The 25114-nt window shown below is 42.2% G+C and overlaps 1 protein-coding gene across 2 annotated transcripts in view; it reads right to left on the reverse strand.

Annotated features, from left to right (window-relative positions):
* The window catches only part of kcnh1a (potassium voltage-gated channel, subfamily H (eag-related), member 1a), an 83318-nt gene that overhangs the window by 33348 nt on the left and 24856 nt on the right, over positions 1–25114 (reverse strand). For both annotated transcript variants that reach the window (XM_036546470.1, XM_036546469.1), the window contains 3 exons: positions 11270–11469; positions 8955–9207; positions 776–972 (listed from right to left, as the gene is read on the reverse strand). In XM_036546470.1, the coding sequence (XP_036402363.1) occupies positions 776–972; positions 8955–9207; positions 11270–11469 (650 nt within the window). The remainder of the gene's footprint in view (positions 1–775; positions 973–8954; positions 9208–11269; positions 11470–25114) is intronic.

Consider the following 25114-nt stretch of genomic DNA (forward strand, 5'->3'; position numbering starts at 1 on the left):
AAGGAGGGGATAGATATTATGCGTTGAAATCATGGTCCTTAATCCCAAAATGTGTGTACTGCCTGAGACAGCACTCCTGCTGTATAATACTGGGGCCTTTGGTAGAAGACCTCCAGTATGTGTAACTGCCTAAAGAATAAATGGCACAAGTACTGCAAAGAGGAGGAGTCACACTACTCAGAAGCTCCAACTTTCTAACTGACGGTGCAGCCAGCTACCTATAAAATTCACTCCATAAAATCACGACCCAGATTGAAAAGCATGTTCCACAGGTAGCTGTGCCAGCTTTTCTGCCTGAATTTGATGAGTGGACGCATAATAAGCCTGCTTTTGTATTCGAACACTGGACACTTTCCAGCGTGACACATACGGCTCTCCTTCTCATCGGCCGTGTCCTCTCCTTCCTGAGAGGGCCTTCCTCAAAAGCTCCCATAATGCAGACTGTCCCGATCAAGTGGCCCATTGCCAAGCTGAGCCCACCCTACTCTGCAGGGAGGAAATGAATTCAGAGCTCAAACGCATGTAGAGGGACAGTGAATTCAATTATTTCCCCAGCAAAAAAAGCAGGCTGTGCACAAAACACCTCAGCTTCCCGGCCGGGGGACGGGAAGAGCTCATTGTGAAAGGCTGCAAATTGCTTTCTTTACCTGGAGGTGTAGCAGAGATGTACCCAAGATAGCTTACAGCTCAGAGTACAATCTCATCTGGAGGAACGAGGTAGCCTGAGGTGGCATCCTCCCCCGCCCGAAACCGGAGAGAAAAAAGCCCAACTCACCCTCTTCCTAAGATTGTACGTGAGCAGCAGGTTCCGGGAGAAGTGGTTGGAGAAGGCGGTGTAGAACTCCAGCACTTTCTGCAGTGCGTCGCGCTTGATGACGTGGAGGTCGCAGTAGGTCAGGGCCCGGACGTTGGCGCAGGACTGGGCCAGGGTCACCTCCTTCCAGAACACGTCCCCGAACACGTCCCCCTTTCCTGCAGAGATAACGGAGCAGTGTTTTTGCATCTGACTGTGTCTCCATACGAGGGTGAGTAAGACCAGCTGACCCACTGTCACCCAGGTCAATTCCTGAATTACATCAGAACAGATTTTCCTAGAGAATCATGTAACACAACCTTATGAAAGCGGTCATCCAAATGAACAGAATTTCTCAATATGGGTTAACAGCGGCTTGATCTGAATCTTTAACAGCAGTTTGATCTGAATCTTTTCTTTGCTTGTAGCATTTGATTTACATTAAATTAATAAAGACAAAGTTTAAGCTAGCGCTTTCAATATGTAAACCCAGACAGATGACAGCCTCAAGGTGCTGGAATAGTTCAAACATGAAATATTTGTGAATCTGTCACATTAAATAAACACTGCAGCTTTTCAGAAGGGTAAGGAATTCATCCCTTATTTACCTAGCATTATTCTCCCAATATGCTTTGCCAATAATTGGAATAAAATATTCAACACAGATTTTAATATCTTAGCAAAATAATGGAAGATAAACAGAACATTGCATTTTGATTAGTGCCATGTCAATGCTGTGAGCAATGCAAAGATGCTGTGAGCCAACAAGGATTATATTGAAATTCCACCGTTTAATGGTTGAGTCCTGAAGTCTCTTCTTAAAGGCACTGAGATAATGAAACAAGGGACAGGAAAAGCTATCATGAGTCCCACTCAGGGCACATTTGAATGCACAATTTACCAATTTGCATGGGTAATAAAAGCTTGATAAATACCTACAGACAGCAGCAAAGACAGAAAAATTTGATTCCTACTTGCAGAGAAAGACAAAGGGGACCCAAATACTTCTACAGAGTAATTTATCAAAGACTTCGCCGTTGGCCCTTAGATCTGATGCTAAGGGACTTCATATTTTCATCACAGAAACTGTTTCACCATTTAAAAAATTCCTTGCCTGCCACACAAAAAAAATAAACTAACAGCAAAAATAACTAGAAGAAGCTGTTCTGACCTATCAGCTTGACATAAAGGGATTTATAAATTTGCCTTTCACACACCTGCCTTTGCACTGACACATGAGCGCATGCTGCATTTTTAAACGGCCGCCTCTCATTTAGTCTCTATTTGCATTCCTTTTTTGAAGGGCAGCGGGAATAAAATGGGGGCGGAATGTTCCTCCTCTCAGGGTCAGCAAAGTCAATCACAGCCAAAACACTGCTTTGTTTCTCCTTCACAGCATTACAGTATGTTTGATTTGTGCAGTTAAAAGATTATGTGACTTGTGTTTTCCAGTGCTGTTTCAATGACCTTTTCAGTGAAGTTTTTCAGCTTTTTGGGGTCTGCCTTTAAACAGACGGTTATGGATCCGATCCCATTTAGGTCATACCGTAAACATGGCAGCTACTGCCTGTGTGGCACCCCTAATTAGAAGGGAGGATTGTGGTAATGACTCTATGATAGACTAGGCGTCCTGCCCAGGTGGAGAATTTATACACTCGCCTTCATCAAAGAAATAGAGATAAGCCCTTCCTCTTTGAGCAATCCTGAAGCTGACACGACTCTCTTTGATTCCAGTACAAAATCAGAACAATGAGCCAATCAGCACATTCAGGTGGTACAATAGCAGATTGCAATCAGTGATGGGAGATATTAGACAGCACAATTCAATGGACTTGACTCATTCCAGGATCGCCAGGGGAGGAAGTCCTGGTACCGATATTCTTTATGTAATTCCTGACATAATTCACAGTTCAGTTGTAGCCACAGAAGGAAATACACAGTGGTGAGATGTGAGATGTCTAATGAGCCTGTATAAGTCATTCAAAACAGTGTACAGCTACCAAGAATAATTGATCGGAAGCTACAGACTTTTTCAATTCATTATGAAAATTGCCTGTGATTTAATATACTTATGACTGTAATTTAGTGTAGTTTTGATTAATACTTTGATCTGGATAATTTCCCTAATGCTGACTGATAGACTCTTTCAACCCCTTCCCATCAATTTGTCAATAGAAAGGCAAACTAACCAAACCTGTTGCATACATTATCTTATGTATTGTTAATTTCAAAGCATTTTGGTACATTAAAATAAGAAACTTTTTAGAGAGAATAAGATGTCCCCTATTGAAAAAACAGTGGAGGAAATCCATGAAGCTAGCGGTAGATTCATATTCTTTAATTTTTTTCATTTATGCTTTTGAACAGCATATATTTATTGTTGGACTTCTGAAAATAGAGCACAGTCTTTTTCTAAAGAAAGGGAACAAGTACATGACCATGGGTGAGATTCCTTCCAGCACTCAGCTAAGACTGGCAGCAATGTGCTTGCAACTGTATTTCAATATTATTCGTCTGCAGTGTTCTTTAGAAAATAACACAAAGCCAAAATTTTAAGTCATCGTGATGATGTCAGCATCAGTCCTGAGTACTCTAACATCTATAACATGATGCACATATTTGTCCTTAGGACACCGGAGTCCATCAAAGGGGCAGAACATCAAACCTTGAGTGCCAAGGGGAGGTGACATACATTTATTTCTGGAGTGCATAAACACAAACACACACACACACAGAAGACAACATCAGCACATCATTTGTTCTGTAGCAAAGCATTAGTCAGTGCTGTATTTTCTGACAGAAGCTGTTTATTTGCTTAGCAGACATTAATTTTCAGGGTAACTTGCACAGCTTTCCTACAGCAGAATATTTACTGAAGTTTACTGAAGGAGTCCACATTAAATACCTTTCAGAAGGAAACAGCAAAAGCACCCTTCATAGGAACTGAACCTATAACATCTGGATTATAGGTTGAGCTCCTTAACCACAACAGCACACTGAGAGCCCAAATGTAATTTTCTGATGGGAGTTGGTGCAGTTTTAAAACACTCAAAAGAACTATCAGACTTGAAAACTTTATCTTGAAGACTTTTTTCTTATCTGGGCTGGCCACCACACCCGCTCGGCTGCTGGTAAAATTGCTCTGGATGTGGTTGAGTGAGCAATTTTATTTTCCGTCTCTCATGTAGTTCAAAGAATACAGCAAACAGGGGCGTTGGTTAGCAGAGGTAACTGCAGCTGCTACCCTCAGACAGTCAGTTACCTTTTCAGGGTCATAGGCCAACAGCTTGACCAATCAATATGCTGTGTTGTTGGGAGAAGCTTTGAGGCTCTGTGCTGCACTCGGCTACTGGTAGAGACTGATAGAGACAACCTGAGCTAAAGGGCTGAAAATGGAAATTGCCTCAAGACATCAGCTCTCAGGTAACCACACAGAAAGACAGAGAGAGGAGCCTTAAAAAGAGATGGATTCTGAAGGAAACTGAGGTGGCACTGAGTGACAAAGAGGCAGAGCTTTGTGGGACCCCAGGATGTAACACTTTCCTCTGGGGAACTCCTTTCCCTTCTCCTACTCCTGGGAAGCTTACTTCCACTGCTGTCTGTAATGCTGTCCCTGATCTGGCAGAAGATCTGTCTGGGCACATCAAGGTAAATGCATTCATGTCGAAGACACTGGCTGAGATCCAAGAGGCGAGAGATGTCTCAGAATGTCAATCTTCCTAACTAAGGCTGACGTGTCCCGGTGACAGCTGAGATGTTTCCGTGTGCCGCTCACACTGACGAGTCTCCAGCATTGGTCAAACATAGAATCAACTCTGCTCCTCTGACAGAGACCTTGGAGGGGTTCCAATATCTCTAATTTATGTTAAAATTCTAAAGGCCACTACAGTTCACAATATGCATACCTTTTATAAAATCTATGTTTTTCCCTTGTTTAAATCTTTCATTTCATAACTATAAGATCATAATATTTTGGAAAGTACCACAAAGTGCACCGTGCCACAAGTTCACACAGCCATATAACATTAAAGTAATAGCCATGGGTGAGCAATAGGTTGGTAACATCTCAAACCTCAAACCGTCCTCTTGGGGTTAAAAACTGGGGTACTAGAATGTTCTCATTCCAAAAATGTGTAGAAAAGCACTTGGGTTCTGAGATTTGTGCTTCAGGTTCTTGACTATTGTTCTGGGGCCACAGTTCCTGGTCCAATGGTCCCAAGAGGAGAAGCAGCTATGGGTGACACCTATTGGGGGTACTGTTCTAATCTCAACAGCTGCCACAGAAAAAACTCTCTTCACTGTCTAAATGTAACCTGATTGATCTGGGAACTTTGTCTTACTGCCAGCGTGATCAGCTCTGATGGATCTGGTAATTGTTTAGTGGTGTACCCAGAGGCAATGATGCCATTTGAGTTTGGATTATTCATGCTCACATGTAATATGTAAGACCCCGCTTTGAATGCACGCCATTTGATTCCACACAATTTGCCTGCACGGATGATCATGCACGGATCTATACGCTCGCGCAGGCGACACTTTTGTACATCGCTTCTGTACAGGCTACTGCATCGCCTGCCTCATGCACGGCACTTCCCAGCTCGGCTCCCACAGACTATATTCAACGGTATATGGAGTAAAAGGATTGTATTTCACAGCTCATAAGTGTGAGTGAAGCACGCAGGGCAGCTCTGTATCCGAGGGGAATTATCCGCGCCGGTCTTGTCAACAATACACGCTGCGCCCCTAGCTGCAGCCGTCAATGCTGCTCTCCAATAAAGATAAACCAAACAAAGACCTTGCGGGACGAGGTTTCCCTGCTCTGACTCACTCAGACGTCTGTACAAACAGTTCATAATGAGCCATGGGAGCCACGAGGGGGGAAACAGAGACCCGTGGCTTTCACAGCAACATCATTACCACACTTGACATCTGTTTAAATAAGCATGTCTGAACAGGCCACGGCAAGGCCGCTGGCTGCACGCGCTCGAGAGAGGGGCAAGGTCTCAAGGACTTTAAAATCATACCGCCAAATGGGAGCGCTCTTAACCGCAGAAATAATCCCTACTGCACCCTCAAATGCATTCATGACCCATGCCCGCATCTCCGAAGTCACACAGAGTTCACGACACTGGGCTCATCAATGCATCACATTTAAGCACAGAAATGTCTCATCAGAGGTTGTTCTATTCCGTTGTGTCCTATTCTTTTCCAGTTCTGCAATTTTCCCGTCACACACAGTGCACCACTGTATGACCTTTGCCACATCTCTCTTTACACCAAGAAAATGCACTGAATCCCTTTGACTAAACCTGCCTTTCACATATTCCCGGCAGTGTCAGGATAAAGGAGAGATCGATTTCCGCTTCCATGACAAATCAGAGAATTCCCAGGACACTTCACTTGGAAAAAAAGGCACAGTGAAATAAACAACCATTAAACCAACAATGGGGATTTTTCCAAGTGCACTAATCTGCTGTTATTTCTTGGCTGTATTGAGCCACATTCCCCGGTCCCACCTGTATTGTGAGTGTGCCTGTAATGCGATTTCTCTTCACGGACAGCAGTTGGCTTCAGACAGCGCCCTGGTTTGTGGGTGCAGTCACCCTAATGAATTTACCTGGTGCTGTGCCGTGACCCAGCTCTACAGCTAAACAGTAAAGCGCACAATTACATGAAAAATGTCTGTTTTTGTCATTTTAAAAGTAAAACAGGACAGAATTTGAGTAAGACAAAAAAGTAAAACAAGTAAAAAAAAAAAAAAAAATTCTGCTCTCTCTGTGGAGGCACGTAATGGTTCAGCAGCCTTTCAGAGCCATTAGATCATTTGCATTCACAACGCCAGTCAATAAAGTCAGAGGTGATTTAGTGCTAATGAACAGTTTCTGCCCTCACTGCATTTAGCCCATTTGGTTGTAAACAGGCCTACAAATAACTGGGAGAGGCAACGCCACTGCCAACTGACCTACAGTGTAATTCCCTTGCAAAGACCACCAGCCCCCCTCCGCAAAGGCTGTAATTCAATTTTTTTTAATGCATTTAGCTACTTCATGTGAGCAGATGGGGTTAGTGTGGCCTGAAAACAGAGATGCAGAATTATTGACCTATCACAGGAAAGAACTCGGGTAATGAGATGCTTCCTAAAATCACAGCTTCTCCCAGGACAATTTGAAGAAAAATACATTGCCTGGACCCAGTGTCAGGGCCTTGCAGACTAATCCGCTTTCCACTGTACAGTAATTTCCATGCTGATGGCATAAGCCCTCCTGACTCTAACCAGGAAAGGCTATCATGTTCTCTTCCCCTCCTCAGAAACACAGAACTCCTATTCCACATCAAACAACAATTGCATTTTGAAATAAATCAGACATCAGACATTTGGCAGCCTATGCTACAAGGAAAAGTGAACGAGGCACAGTTTTCCATCTCAAATGTAACCACAGCGACATTGCACCACTGTTTCCTTGTGAGCTGATTCCACTCCCAAATCTACAGCCATACATTGTAACCACTGTACAATTGTTCAGTGTAAACCTGTACGTTGTAAGCTTTGGTGAGATGGTGCAAATGAAGTAGTCCAAAAACAGCAACAGCAGCCAGTATCATGTGCAGGACCGCATTACGACTAAACGTGAAAGATAAATAGATTAATGAGAGGGGACATTTGTGATTATAGCGCTGGCCCTGCAGCTGACATCTGTAGCTGCAGACTGAGTTTGCCTTTCGAACAGGCCTGTGTTCATTTCCCCCTGATTGCTTTCCCCTTAGTCACCGCTGGGCTGCAGAGCAGTAAGCACAGATGGTGTCACTGTGCTGGAACTCCTGGTCTTTAAATATACATAAGCATCATGGATTTTTTAAAAACTTTTTTTCTGTCTAAAATGACAGCCATTTTCCTCAATGCTGCTTAGGTAAATCTTCTATACTGGTAGTACGGCTGGGGTTGTGAGGGAACGTGGCAAGAAAACAACCCAAACAACAAACGACCATTTTAAGACTGCAAATTAGAATTCAGAAAATGAGAGTGGCTCCCAAAGGAGGGAAGCTCATTTTACCATGTTTTTATTTCTGCTGAGCCAAGCAATTAAAACTCACTTCTATGAAGCACACGCATACTGAAGACTCAGATGGAATCTATATTATTGGGATACTGAAACATCTAATGCTGTCCAAACTGCACATATACTAGAGAGCAAACCTTCACTAAACCCACTACTGTTTTGAAAATCATTCGGTAAGATGTTGAAAATTTTTGTTTCCATGTGGTTAACTTGTAGTTTCAATGATTTTAGCTTGTGAAATTAATTTCAGTGGGATCAAAAGCTACATTTTTACATCTTATGATCAAGAGCGTACAAAAGAAATGTTTACCAAAAAGCAGAGCGTAAATTCAGAAAGCTGTTTTAGATGTTCAAAGGCAAACACCTGATTGCAATTATAGGTTTCCTACAATACAAGTAGATGATAGATTAATAGATACACTCCTTGTTTCACTTGTTATCCTTATAAATCAATACACTCTGGCCATATCAAGCTACTGTATCTTTTCTTTGAGTGAAGAAGAATGAATTAAGTTGAATATCCTGGAAATCATTTCACTTTTTTATTTTTTCTATCTAGCAGCCACGTCCCAAAGGGCATTTTTATATTGTTTACTTGAATATATCTATTTGTTTTCAGCAATGGGTAAAGCCTTGATAATTTCAATCAATACATTACAGATGGCAGTTTCACATGTTCTAATAACAGAACAGATTTCACTCCCATGAATTCATTGTTCACTGTAATGGGGACTCTAAACCCAACCCTGCTTAATATATTACATTTTTAATTGGTTTCTCCAATAACTGTCTGGGGAAAATTAGATATGAACCCAGTGGTTTATGGGAAGTCTCTCTTTAACTGATAGTTCATGCATGAAAACAGAATTGTGAGTACTCAGTAAATATTCACTGATGCGCTCAATAGTAGTTTTCTGAAAGTATGAAACACCCTGCAGAGGTTTAATGAACAAAAGGTCACAGTCAATGTGTGTGCAGTGAGACTGAAAAAATGAGAATCTTCCTGCGTGACCTAATAAAACCATGAAAAAGCTTTCTAATCATTACCATCTTTTGCCGTGTCGGATTCAAGCCGGTACAGCTCAAGCTTCCCAAAAACTCACCCAAAATGGCCACCACTTCATCATCCTGGATGACCTCTAAGGACCCCGACACCACAAAGCAGAGGCTGTCCACGCTTTCGCCCGCGTGGTAGATGAGGTCCCCGGGAGCACAATGGATGGTCTGGAACTCCATGGCAAGAGCCCGCAGGCAACCGTCACTTGCTAACCTGAATGCCGGGTGCTCTTTGAACACCTTCCTGTTCAGGTGCACACAGATGTCTGCACGCATGTCCTTCGGGCAGATCTGTAACACCTGGACAAGGGACAGGGGAAAGAGACAGAGCTTAGTGTCAGGAACGAGCAAAGCATGAGATTCTGTGTTCACGCAGGAGCCGAGGGGGATAGACTCATTGTTGAGAACCAGGGGCAAGAAGAGTGCATGTTACAATGCACAACTTCTGTAGTAATCTATCTTTTCTGACTAACTGAAATTCTGTCTACAGTTTAGATCACACAAATTTCTCTCCTGTAGCCAATGAGCTTAATACATGCCACAAATGATACATGGAGAAAAAAAACAAAGTTCAGATGTGATTGCCAGGAGTATCAGATGCGGGCATGAGGTAATCCTAATGCATGACTCTCACTTTCAACGCATGAGACTTGAGGTGTCTGCTAACAGCGGTATCACGTCTGGCTGGACAGGCCCAGCTCTGCTATGGTTTCCACGGCAGCGGTCCGGAGGGACTACTGGGAGGCCATGATGACTCAGTCGGAGGGAACCAAGACTCCTGAAGGGATTTCACACATTCAGTTTATCAGCTCTGAAGTTCCTCTCGAGAAATCTGCCAAAAGCTCACATTCAGTCCCGCTCGACTGCGCTAATCCTCTTGTCCTCGTCATTTTCACGTTTCAAACCAACAGCAAGTCCCAGCTGCCAGTAGCGATAGCGTTCGGCGAGCCAGCCACTGAGCAGGCGAATGGCTCAAAGCCTTCTAACATGCGGCGTGTATGAACATCCCCATCAAAAACGTTTCCGTTTCTCTCAAAACAGGTCATGCTTTTATACATTCTGTGAGATCTACAGTAGTGTTTCTTTTCAGCACTCGACTACATTTATTCTTGCACTGATGGGAGTTCACAACATACTTCTAAGTTTTTAAAGCCTGGAATCCCAATTTAATGCTTTTCCCCCCATTTATCATCATAGGTTTGGAATTATCAATTGTGCATGGGGTTCATCTCGCTTGCATTGTCTACACTCGCATACGAGCACTTCAGCAAACTAAGGCTCTTATACACTTTCATGCCAGAAACAACTCCCCCCCCCCCCCCCACAGTTGTCCCACAGTACATCTGAAGAATAAACACTGATTGGTAGATAGGTGCATTTTCTTGACATTATCTGAGAAACTCACAGGTGCCTGATGATGATGCCTAGAGGGCGGTAAAGAGAAACAAAATGAGGGAACCCTAACTGTCTTAACCCACCTCACCCTGGCAAAACAATGCCAATTTTACTACACCTGTATATCTTTTGTGCATTTGTGCTCTGTTTTGGGCATCAGGAACACGAACCTTTACCAACTGAGCCGCTTTAACGGCAAATTTCAGTTTTTTGGCATTTTAATTTCCATGCAAATAATTCATATTCTAAACATTGCATTTGTATTATATTTATACTTTATCATCCATATTTCAACAGACCTTTAGAGAAAGCATATTTTCAAAACACTCATGTATATAATGCTTAAGGCAGTATATATAAAAAAAAACCCTGCTAGATGCTGCAACAATCTTCAGCAGGAGCTACAGCAGAACACACAGGAAAGGCACAACACATGTTTGTCTAACTGCACTGTACAGGACCTTAAGCAATACACCATCAAAAGTTACAGTGCAGCCAGCAAAGGAAAGTGCTTTTCAGTCCCCCTGGAATGACTGAAAGAGTCATTTAAATATATATCTCGTTGGGTTTTCCAGCTGACCCAGTTTCCAGCACTGTATATCTGAGATTTTAAATGATTTAGATTATTACATTCAAAAAGCATTTTACTGATGCCTCTAGAAAGGGTATGGGAAGTGTTATTTATGTTTGACCCACTTTGATTGTTTAAAAGGTGCAATTTTTATGTCCATACTGAGAATGGCTTTAGACAAGATAAAAAAGAGATAGAAGAAATAGAATGCAGATAAGATTTAGGTAAAATGATATCTTAAAAATTCTTTTTGACAAGAAAAAATCTATTCCGGACCTTTCGTGAATTGCGCCGCTGAAAAGACTGGCTTGCTGAACATTGCTGCACCAGGAGAGAGCGATCAAAGAGACTGGGCGTGAAAGATAGAGAATGAAACTGGCTTACGGTCTGCGATACCTTTTCAGTATCAATGCCTCTGGACATGGACCACGTGGAGGCGATGTAGTCCATGACCCTCTCACTCAGGCCCTTGGGCACCTGGTACAGCTTGAGGAAGTCACGCACGCTGTTGAGCATCTCGTGGTACCTGTTGGTGTTGGCGTACATCTGCTGGAAGATGGTGGTGACGTTACCAAAGATGGTTGCATACAGGAGAGCTGGGAAGACAAACAAATGGCTTTTAATACGATGGCTAGAGAGTGCAAACACATCATGCCAGACCTGCATGCTACACTAATTAGACAAAGATCACATGGTCACATGGCATGGGTAACACTGTGTGATACCTACTTATATGGCAGTTCACTATTAACAATAATGTGTACAGTTAAAAGAATGTGATACTTTTTATGGGCTGTAAATAATCCAGTATTTTCAGAAAAAAAAGATACTGGAAAATGAATAGTAATTTGACAGCACAGTAAAAGGTTAATTCCTCAGAAATTACTTTCTAAAACACAAGCATTTATTTAATAAAAGAGGAAATTAATTAGCACAAGGTTATAATGGCAATTACATTATTTACAGTCTACAGCAACCTGTAATGCAAATAATATAATCTTATCAGAATTTTTCATGCATACAGAACAATTCAATACAAAATAATTTCTCAGTGAATTTCAATATAATTTAATTATTAATGTAATTAATTTTAACTGTTACCATAAGACAATTATTACTTAGTTATCAGAGTACTGTAGCCCTTTGATCATAGATAACCAGGCTTCTAAAGTGTGTTCACCAAGTTAAAAACCACACATTTATAAAAACAAGATCTCTTTTCTTCCTGAATATGTGTATTAAAAGGTAGGATGCTTCCTACAGTTCACTTGAGTAGTTTTATTCTTCACAGAATATCAAATAATACCACAAAAAGCCTTGAAAGTAATCGTGTAAATGTAATATTGATACAAGCCACTGATGCTTCCTTTAGATTTAGTATGCGCTGCTTGCACACTGCCATGTCAATAACAACACCAGAGACACAATAGTAATCTCGCAGCCGTCAGCGGGGACAATGTACCACACCAGCAGACTGGTATTTTTCTCCACTTTCTCATCAAGGCCAGTAATGAAGGGCCTAAACATACAGATACAACAGAGTCTCCACAGAAAAAAGAGCAGAAAATAGAGGTCAAAGGGGCCGGTAATAAAAACCGATTAAGTTAATGCTTAATGAAAGTGCTCGCAACCTTCACTTTCCCCGGCGTTTTGTATCAGGACACGAACAGCAGATTCACTTAACACTCTACTTCCTGAGGCCCTCAGATGCCCTGGCCTTATCTTGTCCCCATGCTCCCCTGCTCACAGATAAATGAACTTCTTGTATCAGATTGTTTCCCCAAGAACAGGAAGGGCAGGGGCGGACTGACGTGGACCTAGCGCGCACCCTATCTTAATAAAATCAGGCGCAGCACGGGAGAGGGGCCTTTCAAGTCAAGGGCACGGGGCGCACCGAGCCACCGACGATGGTTACATCCGCCGAAAACTGTCACCGGGGACGGGGCGCTTTGCGGGGGACGTCAACGGAGCCCGTGGAATGGCGGCGTGCAGCTCGCGGGAGAAGGAAATCGCCGGCGAAGCCAGATGTCAGCCGTCCGCTTTCGCGTGCATTGTCTCGCCAAAAAGGCATGAATAATGCAGGGGCTCTCCTTTCTCAGAGGCACCTCTGAGAAACGTGCGGCGTGAAAAAGAGGCCAAGTGACAAACAGCGGGCAGAGGATGCTGGGGGCCTGTGTGTGCACGCGCGTAACCGGCCTGACAGAGTCGCCGGGGCTTGCGCCCATACACTTCGCGGGAGATGAAAAATTCATCGGACAGAGGCTGTCCAGCAGCATCTTATGTACTGCCAACCTAGATGAAGGGCCTCAGGGTTTCGATTCGGATTCTGCCCGTTTCGCTCAGAACAGCGCCATTAGTTGTGCTCCTGCTTTTAAAACGAGCGGGCCTCACAGATCCGCGGCTTTAAAGGGAAGAGGAAGGGTAAAGAAGATGCCACCACCATGGTTTTTGAGCGATTCATAATTGGAACAGGGAAACTTTCTCACCATTTCCTTCTCTGGGTGCTTCCCCATCTGGTGGAACTGTAACGACTGCTCATAATGAACAAGATGGTGGCACATTCCATATCTTTAGAGTATTTTTTTTTTTTTTTTTGAGTCACTTGACTTGTCACCATGTCATACTGATACAGCGATATGGAACTGCATTGCTGATTACAATGCCTATTATAATAATCACTTTTACAATGAAGGCAACACCTACAGTGGTGAATACAATATCCATTGCAGCACCCCCCATGTTACCTCTGAACAATCTAATCGGTTTAGCACTTCATGACCAATTGTCCATGCCTGCGCTGGCCCCATTCACTGAACCCCTGTTCACATTAGCGTATAAATGACCAGGTTAAGCATACTTGGAAGCAGATGCTTCAAAGAGTGCATTTTTAGCCTGTAATGACAAAGAATTAGATGTGCATTGTACATGCAATCACTCTCACAACTGAGGCATATTCAAATAAGAATGTGTCTGCTTCGCAGAAGCATAACTGTGAGGCAAAAAATAAAATATGAAATTAGAATTAATTCAGTTGGAAGTACAAGACCAACTTAAAAATGGAAAAATGGAAAAAAACAACATGAAGTCCTAAGCAGTTGTGCTGTGGAGAAAGCATTTTAATAAAGCATCTGCACAGAAGACCAGTGGGAGGCTCTACTGCAGAGTCCCTGCCTCCAATGAGGAGCAGAATCAGCAGTCCCTGTGCAAGGAGCAGGTGACAGGGCTGGAGGGCACTGACACTGCCTGCGTGGAGGCAAGGGAACCTAATGCTGGAGTGTTAATGATATCCCACTGCAGCAGAACAAAATGGCATAGCTGTCAACACCTTTATACAGCTGCCCTTTTAAACCTTTCTTTTTATACTCCAAAGACCTTATGTTACTTTAGATTTTATAGCTAATCTATTTGCTTTAATTTTACTTCACTATATTAGGCTATAATTTCGCACATTCTACAGGAAATACAGCCGTGTGCCTCCAAATCACTGGAAAACCTGTATTTCATACAAATGGTTTTAGCTTGCAAAAGGTGACAGGTATGACTATATTGTATTCATCCTTAAAAGAAACAAAATTATTCTACCTGGTATGGCTGTATGGTATTCTTTGTAGTATAAAATAAATTGATTATATCTGCTTCAATTTCTAGCACATATTTGAGAGTACTAGCATATAATGGCAATGACAGTACTTACATTGTTGTCATTTAGCAGGTGCTCTTATCCAGAGCCACTTCCATAGGTTACAGTTGTTATATGTTATCTATTTATATAACTGGATGTTTACACTAGCATTGCCCATGCAGGGAATCAAACCAGCAACCGTTTGGTTACAAGCCCTGCTCCTTACCACTATGCTACACTGCCACCCCACTAAGCTACTTGTAGTCTTTGCACTCCTCAAGTTTATAACATTATCTTCAATCAATGTTACATTAGATGAAAGAAGCAGATGTCTGAGCCATGTTAACAATTTAACAAGGTCTTCTCTCCTAAACCCACCAGGGAACACAACTGACGGTGTGTTGACTTTTCCAAAGGGAAAGGGGGCGATGAGTGCATGACGCTGGATTCAGCAACTGAAACCGCTTCCTGCGTTTCCCGTCTCCCACAGGTACGGCCTGTTCCTTCTTCCCCTGTCACATACAGGCTGATCCTGCTTGAACAGAGGTGACAGGCTGCCGCAATGAAACAAGCGCTGCCGTCACCCTCCACAGAGGTCGGGCGATTCTCAATCTCTGGGCCACGGGACGCAATTCTCACAGCCCACCTCAAAAGTTAACACCTGGTTTTCAGACACCTTAAATATTCACCCAGCAGAATTGCCTACTTCTCTAAATCTCATAAGCTGCATCCACAGCGTTCATTCACAACCACCCTTCCCAGATTTTTGCAGTAACACAATAATGGCCAAATTGCATATGTACGACCTGTGAATACAGGACAGCTAACCAACAAGCAGCTGCTCCTTCTATTGTTGACAGTCCAATAATCTTGTACTTGTACTTTTTCTTCTTTTTTTTTTTTGCTCACTTTGTTGAATTTTTCCCCATCACAAAAAAATCATAATTCTTCCCTTAAATGAATTTGAACAATTACCATTGCAACTGCCTACATTACAGTTAACAGCTGTATTTACAATCAGATACTGATCCAGCCAGCTGTGTTATCAGTCAATGTCTGTAATGCTATCTTTCTGAAACATTGCAGCTTTTGCAGAACTCTTTGCCAAAGAAAGAGATGTATATTTAGGGCTTTTGTAGTTGTAAAACTGCTTTTGAAGACCAGGGATGTAACCACCTTGCAAAGACCAGATCACATTCAAAAAAGCACTGTCATGCACCATTTGAGCAAGCTGATTTTCAAAAGCAAATCTGAAACATAAAACAGGTTTCTCAATTCACGAGTCAGTATTTCCCAGGCTCTGTGACACCACAATCGGCCTCATTAACTACGCTTTGGACACACAAAGATAGGAGAAAACATACTAAAAACCGATCCAGTTCCGTTCATAAAGTCAGGTCAGCGTATTAGATAGTTTACAAGCCAATGATCTGGCAAAAACACCTTACTCAGAAATTCTGAAAGAAAATGAGATTTTCCTTTCAGGCGGTGTTCTCTTTCAGCATGGGTCCACAAAGCCTCCGACTGTCACGCGGTCAAGGAAAACGAATGTGCTGTTTAGTAACACATTCATGAGCCGTTTGACTTCCCAACACACTGCTGTCAAAGGGAATCACGGAACACATTTATTACAGTAGAGCATAAAGGGGATTTCTGCCAGAGCATCAATATATTACCCAGAGAAAGCAGTCCTCCTGTAAGTGCCAAACCTTTATATACACCACCTACAACACAAACCATGCATTCAAGCATCGGCAAAACGTAATAGATCATTTAGATGCTTGTTTATGTAGGCTGTGGTAAAAACCCTACTCATTTCCAAAATGTATGTTTGCAGGCAGTAAAACAAATTCATTTTCCTTTCTAACTCTAAAATGTGTCTCACTGGCTTAAGAGAAGAGTTTTAACAAACCAAAACCCAGCACAAAGGAGATGAGTCCATGTTTATGACACTCCTTTATATGTGTGCGCTCTGCACTACAATCAGCAAACACAGACGCAGTCATCATTCTTGTCTTGCACAATGCAAATGGGGTGTATCTCCCATTGTACCCGATCATGTGCTTTTCCCATATCCAGAGGTTATCAGGTTCATCTTTTCTGATGTTAGAGACAGGCAGGTCTTTTGGGGTTCATTTGTCTTCTCCTTGGTTAATGATAAATAGTCACTGACACTGAGATAAAGGGCTTCAGGCTAACAACAGGGCCTTATCTGTCTGTTCAGGAGCAACTAGTAGATGCAGCCTCTGGGTTTCACAGTCAGCCTCTTCCCTGGCTGGTATTTAGGATGTGGTTGGGTCATTTTTTTTTGGTGATTCTTATCAGATGATTCCAGCAACAGCCATGCCAGGCATTAATGCAAATCCCATCCGTCAAGCTAAACACAAATGCAGGGCTTTACCTCTTTGAAAAGTAATATATATCAATAAAAGATGAAATATGGAATACAAAACAAAATATCTTGGGGATCTTGTGGATTTTAGAAGAAAACCAACCAAGATAATGGCCGTAAAAATAGACACTGAAATTATTGAGAGGGTTGGAAAATACAGGTACCTGGGCACACAGATCTTAACTTTGGAGTTAACTGTGAGGGAATACTGGCCAAATGCCAGTCACGCCTGTATTTCTTCCATGAACTGAGAAGGCTAAATGTCATCCAGTCAGTTTTACAGAACATCTGTCAATGGTTTATTGAGTCAGTTTTATCTTTTAGCATTGTACGACGATTTGGCTTCCTGACTGGCATTAATAAAAACACTCTCCTGGGCAAAGTGATCTCAATCAGGGGAAACAGAAACAGAAAAGTCTAAAGGACATATACAACGAAAGGACGTACAAGAAGGAGCACGTTATTATGTTTGACCCCACTCACACTCTCAACAACCCCTAGGAACTGTTATTGTCAGGATGGAGATTACGATGCTCTCTTTTGGAGATTACGGATGCTCTCTTTTTAAAACCGAGCTTGTTGTATTCTTATGAAAAACTAATAGGTGAAAAAAAAACATAAGGAATGTTGCTGAATATATGGGAAAATATGTTGCCTATGTTACGAGGCAACATATTTTCCCATATATTCAGCAACATTCCTTATGTTTTTTTTTCACCTATTAGTTTTTCATAAGAATACAACAGACACAATCCAATGCTTGCACATATGCTGCCAATGGCAATCTCTCACACTTCCTTTGCATTCTAGAATCCACCTTACCCACCACAGTCATATCCCCTTAGTTTCCCCTTTTTCCCTGCTATCCATGTGGTACCTCCGCAATTACCATCAGACAGCCACAGTATCCACTTCTAAAAGTATGGGAAGCCAAAGTAAGGAGCAGCTAAAGCAGACCTCCTCTAAGCATAATCCATTTTGCATCGATTTTCAAGCAACTCCAGATTGCTCTTGGGGTCAAGCTGTGGAGCGAACAAGGTATCATGTGCTCTGTAGAAGCTTCTCTCCAAACGCAGACACCATCGGCTGGACGGGAGATGGTTTTTAACTTAATTCACTCTTTTGAAGTGAAGAGCTTGGCCATGTATCGATTTCCCTCACCTGTCAAATACTTATCCATTTTGATCCATTTGTTCCCCTCACAAGACTAACTCGGTAATAAACTGACTTTGCTTTCTTACCATAGATTCTTGACAGGGAGCATCAATCACTGTATGGTCATGGCATATGGAAACCACACTTGAGTTCAGTGTTGTCCATAACACAGCTAGGCAAAATATGCCTACTATTCAGGTAAATACAGTATCCTATAATGAACATAAAAAACAGGTATTGATTTTGTTTGAAACTTTGGGCAAGGCCTTGGTTGCCTGCTTAAAACAGAGGCCACCATTAATAACGTTACAGTTGCTGATTTCAAGAAAAAAGGGGCCACAACGCTGAGTTAATGGACCTCTCCACGGGCAGAACTTACACAACAGGGACGGGGACAGCATGAGGAAAGACCTGTCATGGTCACAATAGGAGAGATTTATCAAGCCAGCCCAGCCATATAAACGGCAGCATTACACCCTAAAAGCAAGATCAAACTCCCCGGTGCAGTGCAGATTTATGATCATATAAGCCCATCCTGTCTGACCTCAGACATACACCACAGTCAGGGTTAACCACTACATCAACATCTAACAATACAGTAATGACAGTAGTGTCTACAGCTCCTACTATACCATGGGACAGAAAAAAGTACAGGCATACCCGACCCAATCAGCCCCACAACCTGAAAGCCTCTGCTGAGAAGAAAACCATTATTTTCTGACACAGCACAAGCCTATAGTCAGCAAAAAATAACAATCTAGAAAGCAAAAGGAAAGCATTCAACTTCCACAAAGTACCTAGCTTAAACAAAATCAGCAAGGTCTACTCTTCTCCCTATTGCATCATACAATCATGCAGACAATACTGCAGAAAATGTGTGCAGATATTAGTAAACAAGTGAAACAGAATGCAATTTTTAGTTGAATGAGGAACATTATAACCCTCTGAAAACACTAGTAATTTAGATTTTGCTCAGTGGAAGCTATGACACCTTTAAAATGAAAAGCAATGAACCAGGAGATGCATGGTGTGTGAAAAAGGCTTCCTTAAGGCATGCAATGTACCTTGCTTCAGCAGAAATTGTGGCATTATGAAATCTAACAGAGATGACAAGGCTAAAAGTTCAGTACACTGGCCAGCAGTGAGGCTAAAGACTATGGGTTTATGCACAAGCCTTTAACAAATAAATCAGTGAATTTAAACATTAGGAGGGTAGTTCTCAGTGTGTCAGAAATCCTGGCATACATGCTGCGTGGATCAATGCTGCTTGGAATTATACCCACCCCTCCCCACCCAACCTGCCTTTGAAAAGAGCAGCCAGGAGGAACCAGAGGAGTGTGGGTGTGGTTTTAAGATCTGAAGATCAAGTTTAGGAGATTGCTGGTTAAAAACACAAGAGGGAAGTCTGTTTGCTCCCACTGTACAGGGCATAGGAATGCTCTGGCAATCACTCACAGAGCACATTAGATATGCAGATTGCATCAATATGAACATTCACATTCTCACTACGTCTGGCAGGCAGAGGGGCTACAGAGAGGCAGTATTGGAGATAAGATAAATTGTCATCAAAAAGAAATAAAATAACGTCCCATGGGTGCGCTTCTGTAAGTTCAGCTACTGCCCTAATCGGAATTCTTGTGTTAGCATTTAGATATTGGAATCCCCCTTCCACACACTGTCAGATATTGCCTGTGATTATGATGGATGGTTCATTGTGAAGGCATCTCTGAGCAATTCTGTGAGAGACATCTTCTGACTACTTAACATGCCGCTACTGGCATAACGCTTATACGTCCTATGAGACAATTTGTTTTCTCTGTTCAAAAATCAACCTTGCTGATTGCCTGAAAGCTTGAGGGGGCAATACGGTGAAAGGATTTTCCAGCAGCGTGGAAATGGTACACAACAAATCGATGAATTCTTCCTGACATCAGAAAGGTTCGTTGTGAGCTGGTAAAAGAAGACATATTTTCAAGGGGGCTAAACTGCATAATCAGTAATCAGAAAAAAAACCCTGCAATGGGCAGTAATTACTGGTGGCATCTTTTAGGGCTACAAATGACTAAATACAAAGAAACCACACAGGTATCTACATACCTTGAAAATGAAAACAAAGTGCAATTAACAATATAGATCAGTAATTAGACACACTTGAAACTGAGGTTATCAACATATTTCAAACAGTTAATAAGTATATACAATGTTTCCTACATGAGCCATACCTCAGATGACAGATTATAAACTAGTCCTGTAATTTATTATCTTTTTTGAGACAAGGGAAATCAATGTCGAAATCAAAGGGATGATTATAGCTCTGTGTTTAACACAGCAATTTACATTTGGAACTAATTTTGATGGAGGCTGGCATTTGTATTACAGGCTGACAATTTAACAGTTCTCTCAAATGGCACATGAGACTTCGATGAAAGGCCTGACAGGCACCCATTACAAGGAGTGAAATACATTGTTTCTGAAAACTGAAGCCACGAAATGAAGAAGGAAGCACCCACTGCTGTGTTGGACTCTGAGTGCAGGCTGTGAAGAAGACTGTCTCTTTAAGTTCTGTCACCACTTCCTTTGGTGCTCAAGTGTGGTGTTCACTTCAGGTGTTTCTTTGCTAAAAGATTTTCCTTAATGTTTTATTAATAAACATCTTGGTTCAAAAACTGCCTCTCTCCCAGAGAGGGGCAACAAATTGTTTACGTCGAGATTTATTTAGACACTAACGAAAATTGGAATCTAGCTGACAATTACGCACAAGATTCAATGCAGAGATGTTCTGATCTACATTTGTAAAGATATCATTATCAGGGTGCAACACCAAAACTAATAATGTCTGCTGCAAAACCACTTGCAGTCCAGCACAGAGGCGTGTCCAGCATAGGCTTACCAATAACAAATTTTTATCTGTGATTACCAGTAAAAGTTGACTTCACGACATGCCACCAGACTGACAATAAAATCCCACAATTGCGAAATTATGCTTAAGACACCTTTGGGAATGGTAGTGTATTTGTGCTTTATTGTGTAATCACATACAGCTACACTAAAATGCTCTGCCTGCACTGTTTGGCAGCACGAAGCTATTTCTGACAAAGCAGCCACACGTGTGCAGTCTGGCATTTGCAGCATATGACAGAATATTTGATCAGCACTTTTTCTCTGATATCATTTGAAGCTGCAGATCTGAGGACCCATTGGGCCACGTGATGCGCCTATCAGCTGCTACTGCTCTAAGGCTCCTGCTACACCTTTTTTTTTTTTTTTTTTTCCTTTTTTACATTTTTATTTTTGCATGTACCATTTTTAGCTTTCCCATCTAATAGCACTGATTTTTTTTTTTCCATCAAATCATTATTGTCAAAAGAATCAAGTCTATTCACTCACCGACTTTTGCCCCAGACCACGAGAACCACAGAATATACTAATCAGTGAAGGCTAATCAGTGGAGGTAAAGGGATGACACTCTCTGTGCTTTAAAGACCAGGGCTGTACATCCGTGCTGCAGCCACCTGGGTGCCAAACCCTGCCACTCTCCCCCATTCCTGCACACGGCTCTGCAAAGCCTCAGATCATTTTGATTATACTTTGCTCCAAGTCCCAGAGTGAATTATCCAGACATCTTGCAGCACACCAATCTGTTGTAAAACTGCAACACAACTCTCTCTCTCATCTATCTGTCTACCTGTCTGTCTATTTATCTATCTACATATACAGATCTACCCATGTATCTCTATCTCTATACATATACATAAATGGATGGATAGATAGATAGAGAGAGATGTATATACAATAGATGTGTGTGTGTGTGTGTGTGTGTATGTACCACTTGCCATTCTCCAGTCTCCACCATCCTCTCTCCCTCTCTCCCTCTCCCTCTCCCTCTCCCTCTCTCTCTCTCTCCCTCCCCTATACCTCTCTCTCATATTCACAGTCATTGCTGGCAATCCCTTTACACCTATTTTCCACCCTTAGATGAGACAGTGGCATGCCGCCGAGCGTTCTCATCATGTGCATAATGTAACCCCCAATTCCCTGCCTCCCTCCTGCTATGAGGGCAAGCGAGAAGGCAGTGGGCACGCTATTAGTCGAGAACAACCCATAACAAACCTCATAGGAGCGCACCCCCCCCCCCCCCCCCCACCACATCCGACTCACCCTACCCTGACTCTCAGCTAAAGCTCAGCCAGGCAGAGGCAGACACCTGAAGTCGCGCTGGATCAAAAGCCTTTGAAACCTGCCTCTTGTTCTATTCCGTTGGCTCTGGCAGGCCTAATTAAGGCTGAGGGAAGGGGCTGGGAAAACCTGCAGCGAAATCTGCATTCCACAACATGTCGTGAATTTCTAAGGCTGTTCATGTGAAGGAGTGGACACACAGCGGGTTAACTGTGAGAAGTTTCAAAGACCCGTGGAGAATAAAGACGTCTGAGTCTCTGCAAAATGCCAGGAATATCCGCAAAATCTTTGTATGAAATCCAGCTGCTTCAATTCTCAAAATGACAAATACACCCACTCATGATTTAAATTTAATGTTTGAAAACAGAGGAACTCACATGTTTGCCCAGCTTTTAATACACAAATTAATTATGCATACATTTTCCTTAAGTATCTCAGTGCATTTTTCAAATCTGCATTTTCCATTGTCAAGGTTGTCAAAGAATGTCATGGTTGGGTAACACTTTAGATAAAAGTTTCCTGCGTGAATGCTTTATAAATGACGACAAAGCTACTTAGTAAAGTACTTTACAAGTTCAGATATGAGGAACTGACAGCCCTTTATAAGTTATACTACTGACTGTTTCTTGTATATAAAAGTTTAATAGTGTTCAGCCACCAGATATGTTACTTAATTACTGTAAATAATTAAAAAGGTCAGAAAGGTGTTTCAGAGTAGGTGCAAAGTATTCCAACAAATATGAAAAGATTGGAGTTGGAGCATCAGAGATACACATTACATTTGTTTTCCTATACTGTTCCTAATTGCAAACCATATCACTGCCAGGATACAGGCAAGGTCACTGAATATTTTTATCTCTAAAAAGTCATTTAATACAAATACTTAAGCCATCATTAAACACAAGGCTGTACTTTGTAGTGCAATAATACTATACACAAATGGTGGAGAAAATAACAGATTTGTTTATCTTTACAGTTACAGACTAGCAATGAGTCATATGTAATTATAATGAGAAACCAAGGCTCACTCTGGGGCTCAGATGAATACTCTGTTGTCTCTCCAAACCAACATAAATAGAAATCAATGTCATCTTACTATTAAAGCAAAGGCTAGATTATTATACTCAAGTTACACTGGCAGCAATTGCATTATGCATGCTGAATGTGTATGTGAATAATGAATTTGAATGTTGAATTCAATGTGTGTGACAGGAATCATGGTATTCAACATGAACTGATTACCTCATACATCAGAGACCACAAAAACAACCCAAATGTCGTTTGCTGCACATTTTATTCCAGGCCATTGATCAGAAAGGATGTAGCGTCTGTCAACGCTGACAAATGTGAATACTGTATATCTGCTTTCTTGTACCAGGTATCTAAAACTTGAATTTGAATTTCAATCAAGAAGTCAGCAAGGAGGATCTTGTTATTGCTATGGCAACATGGCATCCCTTCATCCCTTCAAATCAAGGTGATCTTCCATTGTCACCACTGTCCTGAATGTATTGGAAGAAACAATCACAGTCACAGTCACTAAAGAATCATAACCAAAAAGTGAACTGCAATCAAACAAAGATGAAACCATCTACCATAAAGCTAATTTCACTGTAATACAACTGTGTTGAAGAAATCAATACACATTAACCATGCCTTCCATGATCCTATGACTCCTATAGCGTGTGTATACGCATTCCTTCAAGCTTAACCATCACAGCTGTGGGGAAGCTTGTCTTCACCTGACTGCATTGACCAGAGCGGCCATACCACTGCAGCTCCAGGTGGCTGCTGGGATTTCTGCGGGGAGAGCTGAGCTGCAATGACAAGGTGCTTCCAAAGCCTTGGGTCCTCGCTGCCCGGTGAATGTCACACGGTGGCCCTGGAACAGCGTCGATGAACGGACACAGACACGAGCACGCGCAGTTATTCTGCTTCCTTCCCTCAAGGGTCAAACCTGTCACCCTAAGCAGAGTGGAGAGTGTGGTACAGCCCCCCCCCCCCCCCCCCAGGAATGACTGAAGGGAACGGGTCCCATGCACTTAGAGACTCTCTTGGTTCCGGTGGCTTTTGTCACATATTCTTAAGTTTGGTGTACCTGTGATGGCAGCTCTGACCCAGGGACCCTCTTATGACAGTAACAGTGCTAGACACAGCCACCAGAGGACAGAAACAGAGTTTAAATCACGCCGTTGACATCAGCGGGGAGAAAACGGCTGATCCGCAAAAGCCAGCGACCTCCGTTACAACACGAGAACCTGCTTTGCTCTGCTTACTGTCAGTACATTACACACGCTGAGAAAAAATAAAACAATGAGAACATACTGTATCTCAAAGAATCAACAAAGCCTCAGTAAAGCATTGCATTTAGCACAACAACACATGTTCCTGCCTTAGTCATGCAGTAATTACCTAGCGTGATTACTCAGCTACAGTGCAAGTGCTGCACGATGAGGTTAACAATTCTGTTCAGCACGCTGGTAAGAATGTGTCATGTGGAAAAATGATCAGCACACATCAGCCCACCCGTGCTGACATTATGGGATGGAATGAGCGCAGAGGTGACCTGTAATGACAGCTCTGCCCGCCAGACACAACTCCTAATGTGTCTTCTAACACGTCTTTCATGCGCCAGAGAACCCTCACTCCTCTTGCCTTGTGTATTTTTATACTTACTTTTATTACATTATTGTATTTATTGTGCATGCACTCTTACCCAGACCGACTTACCAAAAGTGCATTTGACAGGGTTTACATGGCAAGAGACTCTGAGGTTGGGTGAAGGAGTTTATGAATATATAATGGGGGTTAAGAGACCCCAGGGACAGTGGCTAACGGCGCTTGGCACAGCTTGTCACTCGTCATGTACTGGAGACACAGAATGACAAGCTATGCC

The sequence above is a fragment of the Megalops cyprinoides genome, chromosome 15, assembly GCF_013368585.1.
Source record: "Megalops cyprinoides isolate fMegCyp1 chromosome 15, fMegCyp1.pri, whole genome shotgun sequence".
NCBI lineage: Eukaryota > Metazoa > Chordata > Actinopteri > Elopiformes > Megalopidae > Megalops > Megalops cyprinoides.